The 27,316-nt window shown below is 45.2% G+C and overlaps 1 protein-coding gene across 2 annotated transcripts in view; it reads left to right on the forward strand.

The window, feature by feature from the left end:
• The window catches only part of LOC134409211 (vascular endothelial growth factor receptor kdr-like), a 238,648-nt gene extending 212,262 nt beyond the window's left edge, over positions 1–26,386 (forward strand). For both annotated transcript variants that reach the window (XM_063141839.1, XM_063141840.1), the window contains exons 26-30: positions 2,990–3,095; positions 5,941–6,065; positions 6,657–6,729; positions 13,515–13,615; positions 21,967–26,386. In XM_063141839.1, coding sequence (XP_062997909.1) covers positions 2,990–3,095; positions 5,941–6,065; positions 6,657–6,729; positions 13,515–13,615; positions 21,967–22,165 — 604 coding nt within the window. In that variant the 3' untranslated portion in view covers positions 22,166–26,386. The remainder of the gene's footprint in view (positions 1–2,989; positions 3,096–5,940; positions 6,066–6,656; positions 6,730–13,514; positions 13,616–21,966) is intronic.
• Positions 26,387–27,316: the final 930 nt, after the last annotated feature.

Here is a 27,316-nt window from a genome sequence, read left to right on the forward strand (position 1 = left end):
AGAAGAGAAGATGGAGGGGAGACATGACAGCACTCTTCAAACACTTGAAAGGTTGGCAAACAGAAGAGGGCCAGGATCTCTTCTCGGTCCTCCCAGAGTGCAGGACATGGAATAACGGGCTCAAGTTAAAGGAAGCCAGATTCCAGCTGGACATCAGGAAAAACTTCCTGACTGTTAGAGCAGTACGACAATGGAATCAGTTACCTAGGGAGGTGGTGGGCTCTCCCACACTAGAGGCCTTCAAGAGGCAGCTGGACAACCATCTGTCAGGGATGCTTTAGGGTGGATTCCTGCATTGAACAGGGGGTTGGACTCGATGGCCTTGTAGGCCCCTTCCAACTCTGCTATTCTATGATTCTAAGTGTGTTTAAGGGGGAAATGTAAAAAAATCATAAAAAATCAACGGATGACCCAATTCAATTCAAAATTTGGTACGCTTAAAGCTCTCCCTAATATCTATTATTGTGCCAATTTTGGTGTCTTTATCTTTAAGGCTTACGCAGATGTAAGCATGTGTTTAAAATCCTGCTCCTGCACCCCAGCGGCGGCTCGGAAGATACGCTCAAAAAGTAGGGGCTAAATACAGCAAATCGTTTTGCTTTATTGCACAATTAAGGCAGGATGCCTGGGAGTACTTCACACTCAAAGCAGATTATAAGGTGGAAAACTTCGGAGTCCTTTGCATGCAATTCGCAGTTATTGCACATTATAACACTGGTGTGATAAAGTGTCATTGTGGGGCTCTGTGTGTGTGTGTCTGTGTGTGTGTTGGGGAGGAGGAAATGGTGGCCACAACAAAAAGTGGAGAATTTTCAGACAAAATTGTGCAAAGTGATTTTCTTTTTCTATGGGGTGAAGAAAATAACTTTTTCTTAGAAACCTCTGAGAAATGTTGGCTCAGGCCCGGTTTAGTCACATCAATATGATCTTAGAGCCAATTCTTGCAACCATTTGGCTTCTGAGAATGGGAATGGAGGAAGAATGTAGGGACTACTCTTCTGCATGCTCTCTCATACATGTCAAAATCTCATCTTACCACACAATGACTGGGTTCAGATAACACAATAACCAACAGTGGTTTAAATAGATGACTGTTGGTTATGTATATATTTATTTATATTTATTTGAGGTCATTTACCTCACTGTAGATGGTTGTGTTATATGGCAGGGGGGGTTCACCAATGGTTGGTTATTTGGTTAATGTGTTGTGTGGAGGGCACCGTTGGTTATTTCCTTGGCCACAATTGGTTATTTCGTCAACCACAGAGTCACAAGGCAAGAGCAGACAAAGCCGTGGCTTCCACTCTAGTCCAGCTGGCAGGATAGATTTTCAGCAGCAATGTCTGATGGAATACGAGGAGGAGGACTGAAGGTGGGGAGAGGGCAGGGGTTGAGTGAGTCAACTCAGCATGGACAAATAGTCAACTCAACGCTGATCCTAATCCACACCATGGTTGATAATGATCATGTTGTGTGGGGAGTACTCCCTAGATAAACAACTGTTGTGTTGATTATTACCCCACCGTTGACTATTCTGGGGTCCAAATGCAGCCAATGGGTCAGGTTTCCAGGATATGGCAAATCATGATCTTTTTACATGCGTTGGCTCACTTTCCAAAGAGACCACTCTTTTAAGAAGAAGCTAGGTGGCCTATTCCTGGAATAGTGGCTTTGCTATGCCTCCCCAACATCAAAATAATAGCCCTGTGATTTGGCCATTTTGGTGGCATTTCACTTCACAAACGTACATGTTTTATGCCAGTGCAACTGTCCTGGCTTCCTCCAATTCACTGTAGCTTGAAGATAGTGCTGAAAATTCTCTTTGAAATACCTCCCTGCCACCCCAGCACTCCAGCACAGTTCCACAATCCCCGAGATTCTTTGGGGAGAAGGAATGACTATCAAAATGTTATTGAAGATACGCCCTTCAGAGCTTCGCTGATCCCCAGTTTAATATAAGCAAGCCACTGCGCTTCATGAAATACTAAATGAAAGAGAGACTTCATTGTAATGCAAAAGTCAGAGTACTGCTGATCTTTGATCAAATCATTCCCCCATCGGATACGTTTACACTGCAATCCTATACCCAATTGCTTCTGAGTAGGCTCGCATAGGATTGCATTGCTTTTATTTATTTTAGGAGAGACAATAGAAATAATACAAGACCACCCAAAAAATCCTGTAGCTAAGCCTAAGTATATGAACCCGAAATCACTGCATATTCAGAGAAAGTGTGGCTGGCGCAGTGGCTGAGAGACAGTGTGGCGTAGTGGCTAAAGTGTCGGACTGGGGGTTGGGAGATCCAGGTTCTAGTCCCCACTTGGCCATGGTAGCTCACTGGGTGACTTTGGGCCAGTCACAGACTCTCAGCCCAACCCACCTCACATGGTTGTTGTTATGAGGATAAAATGGAGAGGAGGAGGAGGAGGATTATGTATGCCGCCTTGGGTTCCTTGGAGGAAAGAAGGCGAGATATAAATGCAATAATAAATAAATAAATATTCTGCCTTCATTTACCACTGCCTCCATTTCTCTCCCACTTCCTTTGTGGTCTCCTTTGTGTCTCTTTTTTGGCTGAAAATTCCTCAGAGCAGTAGTTGTCCTTGCCTTCTTTGTAACATGCCATGTACATGGTTGGTATCGTCATTATCATCATCATCATCATAGTCATCGCCATCATTGTTATTTCAGTAGGCAACATCTGGCAGAGATGTCAAGATAAGAGTGGCAGAGCAGGAAAAGAGGGAATGGATACAGCAGCCTTCTCCAATCTGTTTACCTCCAGAGGTTTTGGATTTCAACTCTCATCAGCCTCGACCAAGATGGTCAATGGTCAGGAAATCCTAGGAGTTGTCATCCAAAACATCTGGAGGGCACCAGGTTGGGGAAGACTTGTCTATACTGATGCTGGTCTATAAGGCATGAAGATGACATCAAAGATGAATTGCTGTTAGTTAACTTTAAAGCACACTTCTTTTTTTGCCCATAGCTACCAGACCATGCTGGATTGCTGGCACGGCGTTCCGACAGAGAGACCTACCTTCACTGAACTTGTGGAGCGTTTAGGAGACCTGCTCCAGGCGAATGTACAACAGGTAGAGTGGAGGGAATTTCTTCAATTTTAGCCCACTGTTTCTGTGTGCCTTTGCTGAGGGACAAGACCCAATTATATTAAACTAGTTTATTAAAGGTTATTTTGTAGCAGAAAATACGGAGAAAAATTTGGGTGGGCGTGATATATCTCTTGCTCAAAGAGGTCATATTTCACAAATCCTATTGTAGCCATCCATGACAAGTAGAAAAGACATGTACAATCATTTCTGAAAGCCTCATTTGCCCCCTAGAGGAACAAGGATTCTTGATCACACCAATACTTTTAATTAGTTTTCAACATCCAGAAAGGGAATATCTTGTTTCTCATTTACTCTTGACTCGAGCACGGACATATGCCCAGCGTTCTAAACTCATCATTGCTTTGAGGAACTTTAACATAAAAGGCTTTGTGTCCCACAAAAGCCTATTTCACGACAGCTTAATCAACTTTTTCTCTCTGCTTTTGGAACAGGGCAGTTATGTAATCTTCAGAATCCAGGTCCGTCCTCCTCTCCCTTTTGACTTGACAAAACAAATAAATTAGTAAAGCTCCGTTGAATGAGACATAGTTGCCCATGCAGAAAAAAGTATAATTTGTGGGATTCCTATTATAGCCAGGGGGAACAACGAAGAACGGAGATTCACTAGGGACAACTCTAGGCTGATGGGGACTGGGGGTGGGCGGTGGGGTGGATTGATGAGAGTTTCTTGGGGATAAAACAAAGAGCTGTTTCTAGGATTTGCTCTTAAGAATCCATAGCTTTCGTGGATAAATACTGGAATCTACAGCATGAATTACAAGCAAATGGCAGAAAATGAATGTGCAAAGTTTCCCAGTGTTTTACTTGGAGATATATATATATCCTTGCAACAAAATTATTGGATCTCACTTGTATCTCCTTGGCCACAAAGTGACTGGAATCAAAAGTGGCTAGGTAGAACTGATGTGGCTCCCCAAATGCACAGAGATCCTAACATCTCAATATTGCTGATAGCAGGCAATGATTCAGGAAGAGATGCAGTAAGGAATACTGTGTTTGTGCCCTGATCCTACTTATCAGTGTAGCTAGGCCCAATCCTAGAATAGTAGAGTCGGGAGGGGCCTTAAGGCCATCAAGTCCAACCCCCTGCTCAATGCAGGAATCCACCTTAAAACAAACCTTAAAGCATCCCTGACAGATGGCTGTCCAGCTGCCTCTTGAAGGCCCCTAGTGTGGGAGAGCCCACAACCACCCTAGGCAATTGGTTCCATTGTCGTACTGCTCTAACACTCAGGAAGTTTTTCCTGATGTCCAGCCGGAATCTGGTTTCCTAAAACTTGAGCCCATTATTGCATGTCCAGCACTTCTGGGTGATCGAGAAGAGATCCTGGCCTTCTTCTGTGTGACAACCTTTCAAGTGTTTGAAGAGTGCTGTCATGTCTCCCCTCAGCCTTCTCTTCTCAAGGTTAAACATGCCCAGTTCTTTCAGTCTCTCCTCATAGGGCTTTGTTTCCAGACCCCTGATCATCCTTATTGCAGCTTGCTACATTTCCTGCCCAGTGTAAGCATCTATAACAATGTTCTATAACTCTGTTCTTCTGTTGAACTTGAAAGCTCACTTACTACTGTGTGAAATTCCAGGAGGCCTTTCCTTAATGACCAGCCATGGTTCACTTTGCTTCTTTTAAAATCTATTTTAAAGTGTTTTATTCTGTTTTTATTTTATTTTAACTTGTACACCGCTCCGAAATGTTGAATGTGGAGAGGTATATAAATATTGTAAATAAATAAATAAAATTATAGTTGGCCCTAATAAAAGGTATTTTGGATGGGTTTTTCCAGTGGAACAACGTGGCTACCTGCATTTTTTATTATTATTACTACTCCATAGTGCATGTGTGGTGCTTTACTGAGTAAGGCACAGGTGAGGAATGTGTGGCTCTCCAGATGTTGGTGCACTGCAACTCCCATCAGCCCTAGCCAAAATGGCCAGTGGTGAGGGATTATAGGTGCTAGAATCTACACATCCCCAATCCCTGGTGTAGGACATGGACTGTACTGGGACCCAAATCCATATTTATTTATTTATTATTGCATTTATATCCCACCTTTTTTCCTCTAAGGAACCCAAGGCAGTGTACATAATCCTCCTCCTCCTCTTCTCCATTTTATCCTCACAACAACAACCCTGTGAGGTAGGTTGGGCTGAGAGTCTGTGACTGGCCCAAAGTCACCCAGTGGGTTTCCATGGCCAAGTGGGGACTAGAACCCGGATCTCCTGACTCCCGGTCCAACACCTTAGCCACTACGCCACACTGTCTCTCTTATATCCCTGGTTACTCATGAAGCTCCCTAGCTAGCTTTGGCTGAAACAGTGGTTCTTGGCCTAACCAACCTCACAGGGTTGTTGCGAGTATATACAGTTGTCTAAGCTTCATTTTTGCCACCCTGATACGGAGTAACGTACATAATGTTCAACAAAACCAGCACAATGAAGAGGGTCATAAGAGGTGATGCAGTGTAGTGATTAAGGCAGGGCTGAGCAACCAGTAGCCCTGCAGATGATGTTGGCCTATATTTCCCCATCATCCCTGACTATTGCCCGTACTGACCATAGCTGATGGGAGTTGTAGTCCAGCAACATCTGGAGGGCCAAAGGTTCCGCATGTCTGGATTAAGGATCTGAGCTAGGAAGATTCAAGTTGTTTTGTAGGAAGATGAAAGGAAGGAAGGAGCAAAACTCCACAGAGGGTGCCTGGTACAAAAACCAGACTCAGCAAAATGTGGCGGCCATTATTGTCCGAGGCTGAGTAAGAAAAATGAGTCTTAGTTCCTTTTGTTTTCTTCTCGTTTATGATATATGTAGGATGGGAAAGACTACATCCCACTGAACATTACATTATGCCCAGATGGAGAGTCCATCCCCAAAATCTGCATCTCGGAAGACAATTTAAGCAACTTTATTCATCGCTGGAGTGCAGTGGAAGCAAGGTACGGAATTGGCTTTTGTAAAACAAATGGCTGTGGTGGTGGTGATTTCCCCTCATTCTGGTTTTGCAGAAGGTGGCGGCTGTGAAGCTGATTGGTGGGAGATCCACGACAAATGCTTCACACAGTGCATAGTTAAAGTATGGAATTCGCTAGCACAAGCTGTAGTGATGGCCACCAATTTGGAAGGCTTTAAAAGGGGGAGATTCCTGGAGAAGGCTATCAATGGCTACTAGCCCTGATGGTTATGTGCTATCTCCAGTATTCGAGGCAGTAAGCCTGTGTGCACCGGTTGCTGGGGGACATGGTTGGGAGGGTGCTGTTGCACCATGTCATGCTTGTTCATCCCTGGCCAATGGCTGCTTGGCCGCTGTGTGAACAGAATGCTGGATTAGATGGACCCTTGGTCTGATCTAGCAGGGCTCTTCTGATGTTCTTATGTTCCCAGTACCCAGCTCCCCTCTCTTACCCACACTGATACACACTTGAATGCTATAGCTTTTTTTCACCTTCCCACCCCACTGCACCCCACCCATTAGAGACTGCAAGTCCATGATTGACCAAATAGAAATCTAACAACCATCTTGTTTTCAGCATTAATGCCAAGAATCGGCCACTCAGTGTGAAGACCTTTGATGAGGTGCCAGTGGAGAAAAGGATGCAGGAGGTAAGCATGTTTTCTTTCCCACATTACCCACCTGGAGGCCTGCTGCAATTGGCGAACTGTGAGAGTTTCATTCAGGGAGCTTTAATCTCCCTTGGGAGATTTGGACCTCAGTGTAAGAGGCAACGAGTGGGGAACCGCAGGGCTCAGTCCTGGGCCCAGTGATCTTCGACGTTTTTATTAATGATTTGGACGAGGAGGTGCAGGGAATGCTGATCAGATTTGCAGATGACACAAAATTGGATGGGATAGCTAATACCCTGGAACACAGAAACAAACTTCAAAGTGATCCTGATAGGCTGGAGTGCTGGGCTGAAAACAACAGAATGGAATTTAATAGGGATAAATGCCAAGTTCTACATCTAGGAAATAGAAACCAAAGGCACAGTTACAAGATGGGGGATACTTGGCTCAGCAATACTACAAACGAGAAGGATCTTGGAATTGTTGTAGATCGCAAGCTGAATATGAGCCAACAGTGCGATATGGCTGCAAGAAAGGCCAATGCTGTTTTGGGCTGCATTAATAGAAGTATAGCTTCCAAATCACGTGAGGTACTGGTTCCTCTCTATTCGGCCCTGGTTAGGCCTCATCTAGAGTATTGCGTCCAGTTCTGGGCTCCACAATTCAAGAAGGATGCAGACAAGCTGGAGCGTGTTCAGAAGAGGGCAACCAGGATGATCAGGGGCCTGGAAACAAAGCCCTATGAAGAGAGACTGAAAGAACTGGGCATGTTTAGCCTGGAGAAGAGAAGATGGAGGGGAGACATGATACCACTCTTCAAATACTTGAAAGGTTGTCACACAGAGGAGGGCCAGGATCTCTTCTCGATCCTCCCAGAGTGCAGGACACGGAATAACGGGCTCAAGTTAGAGGAAGCCAGATTCCAGCTGGACATCAGGAAAAACTTCCTAACTGTTAGAGCAGTACGACAATGGAACCAGTTACCTAGGGAGGTTGTGGCCTCTCCCACACTAGAGGCCTTCAAGAGGCACCTGGACAACCATCTGTCAGGGATACTTTAGGGTGGATTCCTGCATTGAGCAAGGGGTTGGACTCGATGGCATTGTAGGCCCTTCCAACTCTGCTATTGTATGATTCTATGATTAATTTAATGAGTCGTTCTAAATGGAGAATCTCCAGGGTCATGCAGTAACATGGATTGGAAAAAGATGCAGGACAGGCGAAAAAGGAGGTAATTCTTAAGATAATTTGCATCCTTAACTCCTGGAATTCACTACCACAAGATGTGGCGGTGGCCAATAGCTGAGATGGCTATCAGAAAATTTCTCGGAAGCAGCTAATTTTTACTTTGTGAGCAAAGCTGTGGGCACTGTAGCATACTTAGATTTAAAACTTGTAGGGCTGATAGGGGCCTGTTGAAATAGCTTGTGGGGAGTGAGCCAGCCAGTTGGCCATCCTTGAGATGGATGACTCCTCAGTTTCTTGGATTCTGTTCTTTGAGTTCCACAACCACAGATATTACTATTTTCTTAAATAAAGCTTCCATTGCTTCCTGTTGGCTGGCAGCTGCTTTTTCAGGCTCGGCGCTGCTAGCCTCTTCATAAAGGAAGACTGTTTTTTTTACTGAAATGTTCGCCTCTTTCTGCTCTTAGATAAAGGTGATACCCTAAAACAATGGCTGCTGCTAATGATCTCTGTATTGCTGTGGGAATCTAGCCAAGCATAATTCTCATGTAGTCGGCTGGATGTGGTAACATGTGGACTGGTGTCTGTGCAAAATAATTCAGTGTCCTTGCTTCAAAGAGCTACTCAAGAAGGTTCAAAGTATAGGATTAGACCTGTCTCTTCCTGCGCTTATGTTATTTTTACTGTTCACCAAAATGGATGGTCCTTAAGAGAAAAGAGGTTTGATATTGAACTCACTGGAGTCAACAGGAAAACTCCCAAAGTCTAGTGTACTTTGGTTAGAATGTTGAGTGGTTGTCAGGGCCGGCGCCAGACTATATTGCGCCCTAGGCAGGCGCGTCCTGAAGCCTCTGCCCTGCCCCCCTCGCTCGCCCCTGCCCCCCCTCGCCCGCTCGCTCACCGCCCCCCTTGCTCACCTGACCGACCGCCCCCTCGCTCGCCCGCTCTCTCCCGCTCCCAGCTTTGAAGCCAGGACGCTGGGGTTGGGGGGCGGAGGCTTTGAAGCAGCGTGCCCGGTAGTGGCTTCCGGGCACGCCGTACTGAAGCCTCCGCCCCGCCCCCTCCACGCCCGCTCCTGGCTTTGAAGCCAGGATGCTGGGGTTGGGGGGCGGGGCAGAGGCTTTGAAGCAGCGCGCCTGGAAGTGGCTTCCTGGCGTGCCGTACTGAAGCCTCCGCCTCCAACCCCAGCATCCTGGCTTCGAAGGAGCCAGGACGCTGGGGTTGGGCGGCGGCCAGGGTGGCAGCTTTGGAACAGCATGCCCAGAAGCCACTCTAGGAGAGCAGCTTCCGGGTGCTCTGTTCGGCGCCCTCGTTTGCTTGGTGCTCTAGGCCGCCGCCTGAGTTGCCTCTATGGCAGCGCCGGGCCTGGTGGTTGTCAGCAAAATGTTTTGGAGGACGCATGACTCCCACTAAAAATGGCAGCCCTGCCTCTTGTTTTCCTCTTCTCCTCAGTAACGTCTAGTAATACAAAACAGTGATGTCTCTTGTGCTATGTGTGTCTCTGCATCTGCCTTGCGAGTGGTGGTAGAGAAACATGGGAGTGCAATGATGTCAATAGCATATGTTTTAGATCATCAGATACTACACAGGTGGAGAGGACACGTGGCTCTGGTTTTCAGTGGCAGTGGCGCATCCTCTATAGTGTCTCGTTGCAGCCTGCTTTGAACCCTCCCCTGCCACGCCTTTAACAGCTGGATAACAAATTGAAAAGAGCACAGAGGTTCAGTGGTGCGGGAAAAGTGTGCCTGCCGATTTCTGCTAGTTATGCATCTGTGAAAGGCACAGAAAAGTGAATAGCAAGGAAGAATGGCCACGGAATATAATAGGGTAGTTTAACAGGGTTTATGGTACAGCCAAAGTTTGAAGTAGCCGTGTGTGTGTGTGTGTGTGTGTGTGTGTGTGTGTTCAATTTTCCAAGACTTTGTCTCTTCATTCTCTTGGAGCAATCAGTGTAAATACTGAACATGCATAATGTGTGCTCTATTAATTGTACTCTATTAATTCATAATGATTCTAGTAAGTAGTAAATGTGAGACGTTATGGGTTCATATAGACAGTCTATGAACCCATAACGTCTCACATTTACTACTAGCTTTTAGTATATTGATAATTCTTAATAAAATGGTGGTGTTGTTTTAAAAAAGTATCTGTGGCGTTACCCCGCAATTGAGTATCCTGTATGCATCTGCATTAGTATGTCTGGTGAGTATGAAATGTTAGAACGGAGTGGAGGTGGTTCGTGATGTAATAGGTAGGGTAGAGGAAGGAGTATATGAAGAGTGACTGAGGGGAGGAGTACCCTGTGTGTTGGGTTGGGAGTTGTTGTTGGGAGTGGAGATTGGAATTGTATGTGGAGTGAGAGGAGATTAATTCCTAGGGATTTAGGATTGGTGTGAGGAGAGAGAGAGAGAGAGAGAGAGAGAGATGGTTGGAGATTGGGGAGATTGGATTGGGCAGGATTGGAAGCATTATATTTTCATTTGAAGCTTTTAACATGACAATAAACTTATTATTATTATTATTTTGTTAGCTACCAATTACCACATGTCAGCTTGGCATAACTGCCTCACAGTTATCAAACACCCAAACCAGAATATACCCACAGTACATTTAAAAACAGATCCTATATTTAACCTGTTTCCCTCATAGCTAGGGGAAAGGTTTTGTTTAACCCGCCCTCAGGTTTTCAAGTGGTGATGCTTGGCCTGAGAAGGGTTTATGTGGCGGGCCTAGTATAGGTGTAATGGTGCAGTATCCACCTTTATTGCTACCCTCTCAGGATCTCTGGGGGTCAGCCTCTGACTTTGTCCCTGGGGGATCAAAGAGGACTTAGACACTTGTGCAGCATTCAACATAAAGTGAGAGATTGAACTGACATCAACACATGAGCACCCACCTCCAGCTGGCATAGAGACCATGTGGGAAGGAAGGGTTTTTTTCACTTGTGCATGGCTCCCTGGGACGGTCAGAGTCAGAGAAGTTCCTTGTGCAGAGCATGAAGAGGCTGTTTGGAGGCCTCTGGACATTGGCAAAGAGAGCTGACCCCCTTGGGTGCTGGAAAATGTGCCTAATTGCAGAATCATGCAAAGACTATTCCAATTGCTGATGCATTCCAAACATAGACTCTTTTTCAAGGCAACTGTAACAAATGCATACAGAATTAAAACCCCTCCAAACATGCCATACTTATAGCCAATAAACTTAATATTGTGATAATATAATCTAACCGTGCCAAATTCCCAAACTCTGGTGCTGGCCTCAAAAGCTGTTTCTATTAAAGGCCCGAAGAGTATGCCGTAAGTCAAATAAACGGAGGACACTCTCTGTCCATAGAGTCCAGTTAGCCAGTTTATAGTATCTTTCATAATGGGTTCTACCTAAAATGGCCACACACACAAAAGAGAAACCCTTACCTTGTCATGTTGTGCATCCAGGATTTAAAATGTGGGGAAGCCAAAGAAACGAGGAAAACAATAAAGTCAGCCCACTCGTCTGTGTACATTAATTTTATATGGATTTTTAAACTTTCCCATTCTGGGTTTGTTTGTTTTAAAGTGTTATCTTCATAAAACTGACAGGGGGAATAATTTACAAGCTTACTGCAGAGCAGCGGCATTAAATGAAACTAGAGCCAACTGCAAGCCAGGCAGCTCAGCCTAAGATTTGAGCGGTGAAGCCGTTTCTTTGCCAAGATTATCCTTGCATTTAAAGCAGAGAACTGGCAGGATTCTCACCAGACTACATCCGTCTTCCTAAGTCCTGTGGCTCAGTACCATTCTGAAGAAATGTTTTCTCTATGTAAGTACTTAAGCCCAGTTCCCCCTTGCTCCATTTTCTTGCCATGGGATGCCCCCCTCCCCACATACACACCTGTATGTGGGATCACAGCTTAGATCCCAAAAGGAAAGCCAACAGAGAGATCTCTGACGTCATCAGCGAGTTCGTGGCCATCCCACTGGTGTGCCTTAGCAGCAGCACTAAACGTGGTCCATGGCCCAAGGAACCCTTCTGGCTTTAAACAAAAGGAAAGCAAAACTAGAACTCTGACAGAGTATGTCCATGATTGGGACCTCCCACTTCATCTCTTTTTTATTATTTAGCGCACACACACCCCACGCAGCTGCTTTTAAGGTTAGAGAAGTCACTGAAAGTGGCACTGTCTGAACCTGCACATTTTCCTCTGTGGAGCCCATAACCGCTTGTGACAAGGAGGGGTTACGTTGGAGAATGGCACAAAAATGCTCCCCCCATCTTCAAAGCAGCCATGCAGGGCTGCTGATTAGTAAAAAGAAAAAAAAGCAAGGCATGGGGTGCTAGTCGCGGTGTCATGGCCTTCAAACTCCACGCCGGGTCCTTCCTGCACCACGCACTGGATGGACCCTCAGTAAAGGGAAGATTGAGGGGAGACATGATAGCACTGTAACACGAGGGGGAATCATAGAATAGTAGAGTTGGAAGGGGCCTATAAGGCCACCGAGTCCAACCCCCTGCTCAATGCAGGAATCCACTCTAAAGCATCCCTGACAGATGCTTGTCCAGCTGCCTCTTGAATGCCTCTAGTGTGGGAGAGCCCACAACCTCCCTAGTTAACTGATTCCATTGTCATACTGCTCTAACAGTCAGGAAGTTTTTCCTGATGTCCAGCTGGAATCTGGCTTCCTTTAACTTGAGCCCGTTATTCCGTGTCCTGCACTCTGTGTGTCCTCCTCTGTGTCCTCCTCCCGTGTCCTCCTCTGTGTGACAACCTTTTAAGTCTTTGAAGAGTGCTATCATGTCTCCCCTCCATCTTCTCTTCTCCAGGCTAAACATGCCCAGTTCTTTCAGTCTCTCTTCATAGGGCTTTGTTTCCAGACCCCTGATCATCCTGGTTGCCCTCCTCTGAACACGCTCCAGCTTGTCTGCATCCTTCTTGAATTGTGGAGCCCAGAACTGGACGCAATACTCTAGATGAGGCCTAACCAGGGCTGATGAGTAAACCCCATTTTAGTAAGTTGTGGTGTAGTGGCTAAAGTGTTGGACTGGGAGTCAGGAGATGTAAGTCAGTCATGTGCGAACCAGTCCCCATTGGGCCATGGAAACCCACTGGGTGACTTTGGGCCAGTCACAGACTCTCAGCCCAGCGTACCTCACAGGGTTGTTGTTGTGAGGATAAAATGGAGAGTAGGAAGATTATATATGCCACCTTGGGTTCCTTGGAGGAAAAAAGGTGGGATATAATTGCAACAACAAGTCTGTCTCTGTTCAATGGGATTTACTCAAAGGTAAGCATGCATGGGATTGTATCATGAACTGGATGTAAATGCAATTGAAATCAAAGGGATTTACACAACCCTGCAACCCTCTCCAGGGCGAGGTGTCCAACTACTGTACCACCAACTAATGAACTCTAGGGGGAGGTACAAAGGAGATCTGAGAGTGCATCTCAACGGAACAACAGCGATACGCTGGTGCGCAGGAGAGGAGAGGTGTAAAGATGAATGACACGTAAAAGCACAAAGGTGTAAGCGCTCAGGCTTTCACATGCTATGGAAACGAAGGTGGATCATTTGAGGGCAAACGTGTAGGTGTGATGGAGCCCTAAATTAGAGGACTATTGACTCACTTGGGTTTTCTCTCCACTCCTCAATCCTCTTCTTCAGGAAAGTGAGTCAGATAGTGGGATGGTGCTGACTTTGGATGAAATCAAGAGCCGGAAGAGGCTGGAAATCCGTTCCTGGCCTTACGGGATTATGGCTCTCGCGTAAGTACCTCTGGATGGGCTCATATTGGTCAATACTGACATGCTCTCATAAACTGACAAGTTCAAAAGCTGGTTTGCAATGAAACACAAGCCGTATTCACACATTACTTTGTGTAGGGCAACCACAGGTAGAAGGAGGAATGGGGCCGTGCCCTCATCCCCATCCACACATGACTGACTTACATCCAAGTAACGTGTGAAGAGGGCTGCCGTGCAGGCGGCAGACACAAACCTGGTTCGCACAGAACGCTAACCCATTATTTATTTAACGCATGGTTTGTTTGGCTGGCAGGCAGTTGAACAAACCAGGGTTTGTTTTCTTAATCCCTGAGTTGTTTGCTTCCCTCTTGCTTCTTCCGCTTTCTCCCTGTATCCTAAATCCCTTCATGGCACTGTACTACAGGCACGTAGAGTGGCTGGTTGTTGTCTTTCTTTTTTACCATTCTTGCCCACCGCCTCTGTAACAAGGCAAAACAACCCCCGAACAACTCATGGTTCTGGGTTCATCCATAACAACAACCCATGGTTTAAACAACCCAGAGTTCACAACCCAACAACAAAAGATTTTTTTCCTGAGATGCTTCGTGTGTGTGTGTGTGTGTGTTATAGTAGCAATAATATTCTAATACATTTCATTAGTACACTACGAAGTAGCCTTTCATGTTCTCCAGAACTCTTATTCAGGCTAGATGTTCAGTAAAACCAAAATGGGAAAGCTCTACAATTTAATAGACCAGCACAACTACTTGCAATTTTGTCTATTGCTTTCTTGTCATGCCCTGAAACATCTCCTTTCCCCCACCATTCACTCCCCTCCCACTATCTACTGAACAACTAGGCTGAAAAGTTCCTGGGGAACGCAAATATTTTCTCACCATTTTATATTTTATTTCGCCCTAATAGGTATTATGCCACTATTGCTTTTGGATTTGCTTCTAACAGGACAGAACAGCTACCTGCAATATATATTACAGTGAATGTCATAAATTATATTCACCAGTGTATCTCTGAGTTTGGGGACGTTTGCAGAATTTATTTATTTATTTATTTATTGCATTTCTATACCACCCAATAGCCGAAGCTCTCTGGGCAGTTTACAAATTTAAGACAATTCAAAACAAAACAATAGTATAAAACAGTAATATAAAATACAATATAAAAGCACATCCAACTGTTATTGTCCATATTCATATATACTAGTCAATGGTCACCAAATTTCACTGAGCTTGTGAGGTTTTGGTTGGCCCTAATACAGTTGGATTTCAAATTAATAACATTCACTGTAATGTTGTATAAAGGGCAATTTTCCATTCCTGGTTCTTGAAGGATCCCACAGGGTGCAGCCCATGGCTACATGGTTTACCATCCATAGCTGGTTACTGACTACCATGGGAGTGAGCATAAATTGGGAACTACTGGCAGATCTCTGGGTGATTTGTGGAAGATCAGCAAAGGTTTCTGACTCCCAATTGTTTAACAGTGGTAACAACTATAAGGTTCTTGTCACCATAAATTGGGCTGCTAAAAGGAAGAAAACCAGGAGTGGATTTTTGTGTAATAGAACTGTGAAGTCAGTTCTGGTACTGAAAACAAAAAAAAGGCACCTCGATATTAAATTCTGATCATATCCTCTCCCCTCTCCACTCTGCTACTTTTCATGTGACTCTAGTTGGTAGATCTTGGAAGCTTGAAGTCTGACCACTAGTGGACTGCAAACATTTTACATAGCCCTGCCATGTGCCTGGGATCACAGGACTTGTGCATGCAGCAACGTCCTGGGCAGGCATGGGGAGCAGCTTGATGATGATGTGTAACGATGGACTCATCATAAAGTCATGCTCACATGTAGCAACACAGGAATTTTTGATAGGCAAATCTGTGGCTAGAAGGGTAAGCGCGGGAGCTCTCCGTGCAAGGCAGACATCAGCTTTGGAGGAACAACTCATGTCAGGATTATACAGCAAGGAAAGAAAGGGTTAAAAACATCTCCCTGAGTGCTGTGATCTTGATCATCATCAGACCCCATCCCCAAAGAGGCTCCTGTTTGCATTTTTTAAAAAAACACAAAAACATGCAGAGTGGTAAAGCAGCACTTTCTGCAGCCGAAACTCTCCCCACAGCCTGAGTTCAATCCCAGCGGAAGCTGGTTCTCCGGCAGCTGGCTCGGGTCGACTCAGCCTTCCATCCTCCCGAGGTCAGTAAAATGAGTACCCAGTTAGCTGGGGGAAAGGTAATAACGGCCGGGGAAGGCAACGGCAAACCACCCCGCTATAAGGCCTGCCAAGAAAACGTCAGCGAAAGCTGGCGTCTCTCCAAGAGTCAGTAATGACTCAGTGCTTGCACGAGAGGTTCCTTTCCTTTCCTAAATGCAAAAACACATTTAAACTCAAGTTGAATTTGGCCTAGAGATTCACCCTGCTCTGCCACTGAGTCAGGCTTTGTGCAATGTGTTCTTTCCTAAGGGAATCTGATACATGGAAAGTGATGTGCCAAAAGTTTTGGACACCTAGGTGAATGTTTTCAGCAACACTCATGAGCAGGAGCTGTTTTCAGGGAATTTATCCCATTTGGGACTCTATTTACAAACAAACAAACACCTATTTTAATCAGTAAAAGTGTTTACGCACTACGATCCTTACATCTGCTCAGAAGTAATCCCCACTGATTTCAATGGAACGTATTCCCATAAGAACGTCAGAAGAGCCGTGCTGGCTCAGACCAAATGCCCATTTTGTTCACACAGCGGCCGACCAGATACCACTGGGAAGCCATTGCGTAGGACATGAGTGGAATTAGATTCTCCCACCCATGTTCCCCGACAACTAGTCTACAGAGGCCCATTGCTTCTGACCCTGAAGGTAATACACAGCCATCCTAACCAGCAGCCTTCTCCCATGTAAGGGGGAAGAGGCTTGCAGCCTTCATCGGTTAAATAAGGCAGTTAAATTGACTAAACAGTGCAGCCCTAAATTTTAATTCATATATGATAGGCCTGATCCCTGGCATTGAAAACAGATGTTGAATTAAGCCCTGGCACAAATCAAGCTTTGCATCTACCCACAACCTTGGAAAAACATCTCTGGAGATCAACTCTGCTCTTCTCCAAATGGCTTGCTGAGGCTAGTGGGAAAGGAAAATGTCGCCCTTGCGAATGCTATCTCTCCCTTTATCAAAAACATTTATTCTGGACCTGTTACAAACAGTCCTCCTTCCCCTATACAAAACCTCTGGAAGGCTTAGTCTGTCTTCCAAACCAGGGTGGCTCTGGAGGCCCTCAAGCTTCTCCCTCTTCCCCGCCTCCCCCCTCCCCGCCTCGACCCTCCCCACCCCGAGATCAAGCTGTTTGTTTGTCTTGCATTTGCTTTCTTCCCTGAGTTGAAAGGGGAGAAAATTGGCAACACTCAACGTGTAGAATGCTCATGTCAAGAGTTTAGGGAAGACAAATACGAAACTCTGCGACTCTGAATCCTGTTGGACAAGCAACAAGACTTTGCTGTGTCAGGTATTCAGAAGCCAAAGCGGAAAAGAGCCCCTGCAGCATCCAAGGGGAAGCTCTGAACATGGGTCAGACGGAAGCCCTGTTCAGACCTCCCCTCCGGAGAAATATTGAACGCATCAAGCGGTGAGGGGGCCGCTGAATCTCTTTCCCATGAAAAAGATAAAGCATCATAAGAACTTTTGATCATCAGCAGTTACCACCTGGACAACAGACTGAACAGGTAGGCAGGTAGGCCACCTGGGGGAATTCGCACGTTGTTCCCAGGGCGCTTCTAAGCGACCCCACTGCGACCCCCCAAGCGATAATGTAACTTACCTGGAGAAGAGCCGAGGAAGAGACGTCCTTCTCCTGTTAAAAGAATTGGATAAAAGTTGATGTGAAAAGACCCTTCTCTACTAGAGAGCTCCTGCCAGCCAGGATAGACAATGCTGGGTTAGATGGACAGGAATAAGGCAACTTTCTTTATTGTCTTTTTTCAAAATTAGCCAAGTTTCTCTGGGAATCTAGGTAGGTGCTCATTGAATGCCAGACATTAATCCTAGGATCCCAACATGAAAGCCAACTGAAATCAACAGAGCGATCCTGGCCATCCAACTGGCATGCTGTAATATCACTGTAGCTTTTGATGTTTACACCATTTATATCTAGCATTTTGCACAGATTAAGCACACAGTCCAGTCCCTGAACCTTTATTTATTTATTTATTTATTACATTTATATAGCCGAAGCTCTCTGGGCGGTTTACAACAATTAAAAATAGTAAACATTAAAAGTATACAAAAATTTAAAAAACATAAAAAACATCCTCTCTCTCTCTCCCATTGTTTGTCCCACGAAAGAAACGATTATTTCGACAGCCATATTCGCTACAGCAAATTCCAATTCAGACTCTTAACCATTATCTAGGGTGACCAACTGTCAGGATTTCCCCGGATTTGTCCTGGTTTTTGTTCTTTCCATGGTGTCAGGGGGGATTTTCTATAATTTTCCATAATGTCCTGGAATGACACACCTTCCCCTTTAAGGCTGCCATTAGCATGGCAGGAGGGAGTGACATGCTTTCTTCAGGCACATCATTCCCCCACCCCGAGCTCCAACTGAGGTCTTAAAGGGGAAAGTGGGTCATTCGTGGACATTATAGAAAAGGCCCCAATTGGAGTGGATGGTGGTGGTGCAGAATGAAATCCTTTCCCCTCCTCCGCTCCAATCGGGTTCTTTAAGGTGGCGGGGGAATCACGTACTTTCTGCAGGACTCAGAAAGCTGCTTCCCCAAACGCACACGAGGTGTCCTCTTTTCTGGTTTCCCAAATATGGTCACCCTACATTATCAAAACCATCAAGGCCCTTAAAAACTGTTACTCTGCAAAAGAAAGAAAAAAAGCCTCATTAAATGCCCATAAAAAGCCATTACAAGCCCCTGCAGCTCACTTATTACAATTACCCCAGGACTCCGGCGGAAGGTACTACTTGCTGCAAAATAGCAAATTGATCAGGACGTCTTCCTTCAAGGACCGCTGTGTGTTGCGAACGGCAGTTTTAATGACCAAAGAAATCTGTTAAGACTGCAATCCCAGGCGCGCTTGTTAGGGAGTTTGAAGATGCCTGGTTGCCAAAGCTATCCTAATGGCGGGGTGTGGTGGAAAGAGCCTTGGGGAGATGAATAAGAACAAGTAGTTCATAGATAACTCTCTTGGGTCCTGGAACCTGACGGCCTGGAGCTTGACTTGGTGCAATAGACACACTGCAGGCACATCATTATATATGCCCACACACACACACACACACACAATGTGCTTCCCAGTCTATAGTCTTGCTACACTGAGATGAGTCCTGCTTTTTGTGAGAACATCAAGCAGAATATTAGGAACAGAGGAAACTGGCTTAGGCCAGGCCACTTGGGGAAATCCTGTTCAGTTTTGGCTCAAGAAATCCCCATGCCGCTGCCGACTCTGAACACATTTGTGAGCTGAGCAGCAGGACGCTTCCGGAAACCTGGGAACTTTTCTGCTTTTAAAAAAAAGATGCGCAAGCTGCAATTTGCACAAAATTCCGGTTATAACTATTTACAAAAATTGTGATTTGCACAAGATTTCAGATGTAAAAAAAGTGCAATTTGCGCATATTGCAGGCATAATCAGACCACTAAAGCCTACAATTTTGCTCAAATTGTGCCATTTACAGCCACAATTTTGCACAAATCGTGATTTCCGTAAATATTTTACAGCCATGATTTGCACATTAAAAAAAAAAAAAAGCTGAAAACTGCAGCTTGTCCAATTCATCATGTGACAAGTCAAGCAAGCTCAGAGATTTGCGACCCAGAATTGGAAGGGGGGGCTGGCAAACACTGCCCAAACAGACCCTTCCACCATGCCTAGCCCTCTATCACAGTGTTGTCTAAAGTGACTGGCAGGCGTCTCAGGCAGGGATCTTTCCCAGATCTACCTGGAGACTGAACCTGGGATCTTTTGCACGCACAGTGCCGGCTCTACCATTGAGCTTTGCCCCTTCCCATTGGGCAAGGCGATGCAGCCCCTTTGTGTCCAAAGAGACCGTCAGGACTTCAGGGGGATTTTGTGAGAAACACTCCGCCCATGTCAGCGCTGGGTCAGCCGCTGAGCAAGGGGAGAACCGAATGAATGAAATGTCAGTAAATACAGAATGTTAAAAGGGTAGACAAGAAAGGCTGCAGGACTGTTTTAATTTCAGGGTTACGTGTCTTGGGGGAAAGGAGTGTTTTCTGGGAAGGTAATTGCATTTCAAATCTGCCAGAGATGGTTAATCACAGAACTTGCTTCAGACCAAACTTGTCATCCCTCTGACTTGGGAGCAAATATTAAATGTCATTGTTTAAGAAGCTCTCTTTAAACATTTGCTGACAGCCGACGTCATTCCCGGATCCGATGGAGATGCTGGGGCGGGACGGTTACACAGGCTCCCTCCTGCTTACGGAGAGCTGCCGTGGCTCTCAGGGTCTCACGGCGTGGCCAGACCGAATCTTAATAACTGTTCTTTTATCTGGCAGTGCAAGCATCTCACCGGCCGGGGGCCAAGTTACACGGATCGTTCTCGCGCCTCGCCCCCCTCTCTGTTGACCAGCATAATGTCTACTAAATTAAAAAGCCAGCGGAGCTGTGGAGTCAGCTCACAAGAATTGACAGGGGCCTGTAACACGAGGGGGAAGAATAGATGGGGTGTAAAGGGGAGAGAAACCATTCCACAGGGAGTTTCGCATAAAGGGTGAAGGGAGAAGCAGAAACAGTCGCATGCAATGATAACAATGCAGATCCCCAGACATGCCAAGAATGATCCACCTTGGCAGCAGAATCCACAATCGAGGATCCAAAAGACCTTGAGTGTCATAAGGCGGGGGGGGATTTTCGAGTTCCCCTCCCGTCGTTTTGACCTCCCGCTGCTGTCCCACAATAGCGCTCTACGTGGGGCTGCCTTTGAAGACAGTTTGGAAGCTGCAGCTTGTGCAAAATGCAGCGGCCAGATTGATAACAAGGACCAGAAGGTTTGAGCATATAAGACCCACTCTGGCCCGCTTGCATTGGCTGCCTGTACATTTCCGAGCCCGATTCAAGGTGCTGGTTTTAACCTATAAAGCCCTACATGGCTTGGGACCACAATACCTGATGGAACGCCTTTCCTGACATGAACCTACCCATACACTACGCTCAACATCTAAGGTCCTCCTCTGGGTGCCTACTCTGAGGGAAGCTTGGAGGACAGCAACAAGGGAGAGGGCCTTTTCAGTGGTGGCCCCTCAATTATGGAATGATCTCCCTGACGAGGCTCGCCTGGCGCCAACATTGTTATCTTTTCGGCACCAGGTTAAGACTTCTTCCAGGCATTTAACAGCATATGCTGAGTTTTTTAACTGACCCCAGAATAGTTGTTTTAAACAGATATTGTCTGTTTCTGTTTGTATATTATGCTTTTTATGGTTTTAAATTTTGTATATTTGTTTTTAATGTTCACTATTTTTAACTTTTGTAAACTGCCCAGAGAGCTTTGGCTATGGGGTGGTATATAAGTGTAATAAATATAATAATAATAATAATAATAATAATAATAATAATAACGATCTCTTTATATGGGGAGAGAAAGAGGAAGCCGCAACGACCACGTGGGCCCATTCAGGGGTTGTTCTTAACACGCCACTTTTCCTGCACACAGCAGGAAATGGCGGCACATTCCATTAAAAAAAAAGGCAGATTATAGGGGGTCTATTTTGCAACGGAAAAATAAGGGGAAGGAGCAGGAGGGGCCTGGGAGGCGGATGATGACGTCTCAAGGATGCGCAAACATCCATAAGTGGGCAATAGCGAGCATGCGAGAAAGCGCTCACCTGATGACGCTCCTTCATATAGTTGTACATCTGCTGCACCCAAATGAATTTTGCTTCGCTCGTCTAGTATTTCGCTCACTTTAGAGTGGTTTGCAAACGGTGTTCCAAGCATAGGCATAAAAAGACTTTGCCTCCAGACACGACTTCCAGGTTACATTGGATGTTAGAGAGGTAAAAAAATGACCACTGCGCACAGGAGATCATGGAGGAACCAAGGACTTCATTGGAGTTGCAATTTGACAATAGGCTCCACACCCCCGTTACAGGACTCTGTGTCACAGGCCAGCTTTCCCCCACCTGCCGCCTTCCCGATGTGTTGCACTACTACTCCCATCATGCTGGGTGGGCGGGCGGGGGGCACCAGGTCGGGTAAGGCTTAGCTCCCCTGAGCCCACCGTTCAGGCCTCTTGGCCCCGCTGCCTGCCTATAAGTAAAAGGACTGTCAGCCAGCAGCCATTAACAAAATCATTTTGTTCTCGGTTTTCTTCCCACCCGCAGGAGAAAAGCCATCAGCAAGAGCAAAGAGTCCGTGTTGTCAGAGAACGAACGTGAGTCTGTGAAGTACCGCTCAGCAGCCCAGGTGGAGGCAGACCCTCTGGAAGAGTCTGTCCTTCTGCCCATGGATGCCAGCCTGGAATGCCACAGCCCGCCTCCTGACTACAACTCCGTGATCCAGTACTCCGCTCCTCCAGTGTAACTGGCCCAGAGATGACCCGCCTGAGTTTGCATCTCCGACCACGCAGTATTGTCATCAGGCTTCCATTTGTACAGCCTGCTTAAAAGAACTAGTGTTAAACGAGAGCATAAGTCCCACAGGTGCCCTGGCCCAGCCGTCTTTGATGTCTAATCCCCGATGCAAATGGACATCCTTTTAAGAGCAGCTATCTGAAGGGTATATTTCCGCCTTTGTGGCTTTTCTAACCTTCTACACAGCAGGTTTATTTTTTTAAAAAAAAAAATCTGCAGTTGCACACGTCACATCTTCATTCCATAGCTTTGCGACAAATGCAATATCGTCCTCATATGTGGCTCAGAAATAACTCCCACAGGAAATTCAGTTCTAAGGATAGGGGTTTATTTTTCAGGGATTACTGCCCTCATAGTTTTGGGTGTGGTTGTTTTTTTTACCCATTTCTTCTTCTTCCTTTTTTTTACTTGCCATGATCACTGAAAAACAAATTGCTTGCAGTGCTGGATTTATACCTGCCCGATCGTACGTACAACCAATATTGGATTGCAGTTCATACCCATCCAGAATTGACTTGCGCTGCAAAGCGAGGCCGGCAGTGAATGCACATTGACAATCAAGACGTTGATAAGGAAATGACAGTGTAGCGATGTTAGGTAGATGCCAGTGATACTGGGGCAGGGGGCTTAGAAAAGATCCCTTGGGGCGTTGTGCTGGGCTAGGACATTTCGAAGGCAAACCTAAGATCCCATGAAACTGTGAATCAAAAAGCCTCCTAACTGGGGATTGGAAAGAATGGACAGTTGGATTTTGTTCGGGCTTCTGAGATTACAGTCCCCCGAAATGAATATCCTGTCTTAAGGAGCAACAGGAATATTCCTTCTAACATCCAGTGAGCCTTAATTAACCATGTAGAAATGTATGTATGTGTTTGTTGCTGCTTAAGGAAACAATACATTGACAACAGAACAGGTTAGCTGTAGAAGAACTTAGCTTGCAAACAATAATTTATCCATAAGATCAGTGAAAATTGTGTCTAATGCACTCCTGCTTTAGTGCTCTAAGATGGTTCGGATGTGAATTCATTTTGATTGTGTGCCTTACTTTTTAACATGTGAAAATGGGTATGTGTGGAAAACCTGGCTTCTGAAAGCTAGCTCCCCAAGAAGAGGGTGCATTAAAAGCTACAAGTACTAAAGAAAATTGGAGAGATTTGTACTGTGCTAATCAGCCATTTCCCTGAAAACCCAGCGCCGGTTATAGTGCATGGCTAAAAAATTAAAAGGATGTAGCAAAGGGAGTGAGGTGGGGGAGGGGGTTGACAACCTTTGAAGTCCCCTTAATAGTGGTTTGATCTACAGCAAGGAGCAGTTCACTTGAGGGAATGTGTGTATTTTCTCCCTGCTGTGAAATGCGCCCTAACCTTTTTGCTCAAAAAGTCCCAATCCTGGAGCCAAATCTCTGACGAACACAACATTCTCTCTCAGCTTGAAGTTCTGCAGAGGACTATTAAGCTATACCAATAGGACTGTAGCCTGGAACACCTCAGGCATCCAGAAGCAGCCGCTGGTGTAGCACCAGTGTGTGTGTGTGTGTGTGTGTGTGTGTGTTAGGTTCTTACCATTTAGCAGTTCGTTTGAAAAAGTAAGAAGGAGAAATCAAAGATACCTTGGAGCAGGAGAATTGGATATTCCCAGCAGATGACCTCTGCCCCCAACCTTCTGAAAAGTATGAGCTGCCTCCTTTTGCCCAGGAAGGCCAGCTTCCTGTAGTGCCCCGGTATGTCAGTGAGCACGCAAAGGATCTGAACTGTTCCTAACAGTGTCTTGTGATGGAATCTCTTTCAGAGCCAGATCAAAACCCTGGAGAGGTCTTCATGGGCATTTTCTCCTGATATGAAATTGGGGCTTTGGGGGAATTGTGCAGTATCCCATTTCCCAAAATCATAGACCCAGTGCCAAGCATTTTTGCATGGCTGCGTCTGGCTTGGCTTCACAGATAGATCTCCTTTTTGGTTTCGTCTTCTGCTGTTCTAACCAGCCTGAAAATGGGCATGTATTACTTGTGTTTTATTTACTAATATTCTTTGTGACCTTACTCCCCCCATCCTTAATTTAATTATTGTGTTTTCTGTTGATATATAAAATCCAGCCCTTTTGGCTGCAAACCTATACATACTTACATGGGAGTAAGTCCCACTGAGCTCACTGGGGCTTAATTCTGAGTAGACATATATAGGATTGCACTGTTCAAGTTTCATTGATTCTGCTGGGAGAGGTAAGCACTTCCATAACCTCTCCCCTATGAGATTTCGAACATGCCCGACTTTGGCTGGTTTATGCTCATAGTGTTTACTTAGTAGAAGCCATTCATTACAGATGTGCATTTATATGGCAATGTTTATAATGCTTTTTAAGTACAAAAGAGCAGGAATAACCCTGACGCAAGAGCGTTCAGTGTCTTAACTTAAGATGTCACTCAGGCTTGCAGGCCAGGCTCCAGTTTACAAGAACCCCCCCTTCCAATTCCATTTGTAGTCCTGCTTTAGCCAAACTTTAGCCAAACTTTTGGGTGTTCCTTGCATGCTTTCTTTTAATGCTACTTGGGCTTCTTTTACAAAACAGGGAGCCATATGAATCTTACAAGGGAAAGGTCAAAGGACGAGAAAGGCATCGCTGCCTTTGTTTCCGCTTCAGGCTGATCTCAATTGCTGGACAAACGAGGAACTAGTTGCTCAATGAAGTATATTATGGGTTGTTGTTTTTAATGCTACTCAGGGAATTTTTTGCGACTTCAGAGGGCACTCCGCTACCTGCCTTTGTGACCTGATTAATCTCAAATATTAATCAGTCCAGATTTGTCTCTGTTTCAAATGATATTTCTCTCTCTTTTTTTTCTTTTTGCCCTTTATCAATTCTATATTACCAGCATCAAAGAGCATCTCCGTTTTCTGCCTGTTCTCTCCCTTCATGACATATGCAAACATTTCAGAAAAGGTGTTTGTTCATATCCATAACCCACTCATATATCAGCCATTTATTTCAAAAATGTATTCTGTGTCCTGATGTAATTACATATCTGTATTCTCCACCTCTGTGAAGGTGAAACAAAAGCACCAGTTGCCTTATTTCTGCTGAGATGTGTCTCGTTATCAAGGGAAATTCTTCACATGCTTCCTAAAAAGCTTCTGAATCTGACTCACTCAAGAGAGACCTACCCAAGGAAGATATTGGAGGAGGTAGTCCTGAGCAGATTTTTAGGAAATTTAGAAGCAAGGGAGGCATTTCCCCCTATAAAGAGACATATCTCGAAATGTATCAGGAACAATATATTGGTTCAGTTGTCTTTTTTGTCTTGGTTTTTGTCTTTACAGTTGTGTTGTTATTTTAATCCTCGTTGTGTAAGGGCTTGGCCTTCATGAAAGCTTCACGTTCTTGGGAAAGGAACATTAGAGCATGCCATTACACTAGACATGCCAGCCTGAGGTCACTTTGGTTGCTGCACTGTGCCCCAGCATCTCATGGGTCTGCACTAGTCTTATGTTACAGCGATCCAATGGGATGGTGGGTGGGTAGGCCTTGGTGAAAGGAAGACTGTTGGGATAATACACTGAGCAGAAGATCCCAGGCTCATCTACGCCAAGCAGGATATTCCACAATGAAAGCGGTATATAAAAGGCAGGAGCCACACTACTGCTTTATAGCAGTATTGAAGCACACTGCAGGATTTACACTACTGCTTTATAGTGGAACTAAAGTGCACTGACAACAGCTGAGGCCGATGACACATCTACACCAAGCAGGATATAACACTATGAAAGCGGTATGTGTCATGGGTCCCAACAGTTGTCAGCGCACTTCAATACCATTATAAAGCAGTAGTGTGGCTCCTGCCTTTTATATACCACTTTCATAGTGGAATATTCTGCTTGGTGTAGACGAGCCCCCCGTAGACTTCTCTTTTCATCTGTGTATTTGAGTTATTATTGCCATTAACAAAAGCATGTAAGCCCAATAACTAGGTGGTTAGGAGGAGGAGGAGGAGGAGGAGGAGGAGGAGAAGAAGAAGAAGAAGCAAATGACCCATTCTACTTCAATGGATTGGAATCTATGATGAGACTGGTCCCTGTCTGTCTGAAGAATGTATGCACTGAAAAACCTGCTCTTTATGTAGTCAAAAATGTATTCTAATTATTAACCAAAACATAAATTAAAAAGGATTCTATATTTATACAGTCTAAGCTTCCTTTGTGCCATCTGTTCTATTCTGTGCTGCACCTCAAGGATCAGAAGAGCAAATCCCTCGTCCATTTATACAACTCTGGCTCAAATCAATTGACCTCCAATTAAAAGAATCAGGTTGCAGGTGATGCGAAAGACCCCTTCCTCTGCCTGGTGGACAAATAGCCTTCCCTGGAAAAAGGTAGCTTCCAAGGAAGGAAAGTACAAACCCAAAGTATGTGGAAAACCTTAGCAAAGGCTTTAAGGGAACATTTCCCTAACGCTGGCTCTAAATTTAGCCCAAGCGTTACAGCAGAGCAATGAGTTGAGCCTTTGAAAAAAAAGGTATTGGAATTGGGGACACAACACCGCTTTGTAGAGCTATTGATTTCAGTTGAAATCTTAAAAGCCCAAAGGAAGAGAAGGAGAAAAGGGAGGGAGGGAGAAAGAGTACACGGACGGACGTTTGAAATCTAAGGGAAATGGAATCAAAGGAAACCTCTCAAGAGGACTTCCAGTGAAACCAGCAGGGCAAGAATCCAATCAATGGCAGAAGCTTCAGAGTGGTCATTGATTGGGCAGCCATAGCTATAGGAAACTCAGCAGGGAACCTTCAGCATCCTTCTCACAGTGGGAAGGAGTCCACACAAAGGGCTTTTGCTCAGTGGCGAGTGTCAATTTTCTCCAATTCCGTCAACACGGGGCTAAATCCAAACTGATACCTTCAATAGGAAAATGATAGTCTAATTTTTCTATTTGGGAAAGCGGTCTGTTTCAAACAATAGTTTTTAAATACACATGAAAGATGGAGTCAGGCTTCACAGGCAGAATTCAGGAGTTCTCTAACCAGTGCGTTCGGGCACATTAGCGTACTGCAAGAGGGATTGATGTATGAAGCATGGCTGGATGAAAAATGTTAGGAGTTGTATCAGTTTGTTCT

Source organism: Elgaria multicarinata, chromosome 15 (genome assembly GCF_023053635.1).
Source record: "Elgaria multicarinata webbii isolate HBS135686 ecotype San Diego chromosome 15, rElgMul1.1.pri, whole genome shotgun sequence".
Taxonomy (NCBI): Eukaryota; Metazoa; Chordata; class Lepidosauria; order Squamata; family Anguidae; genus Elgaria; species Elgaria multicarinata.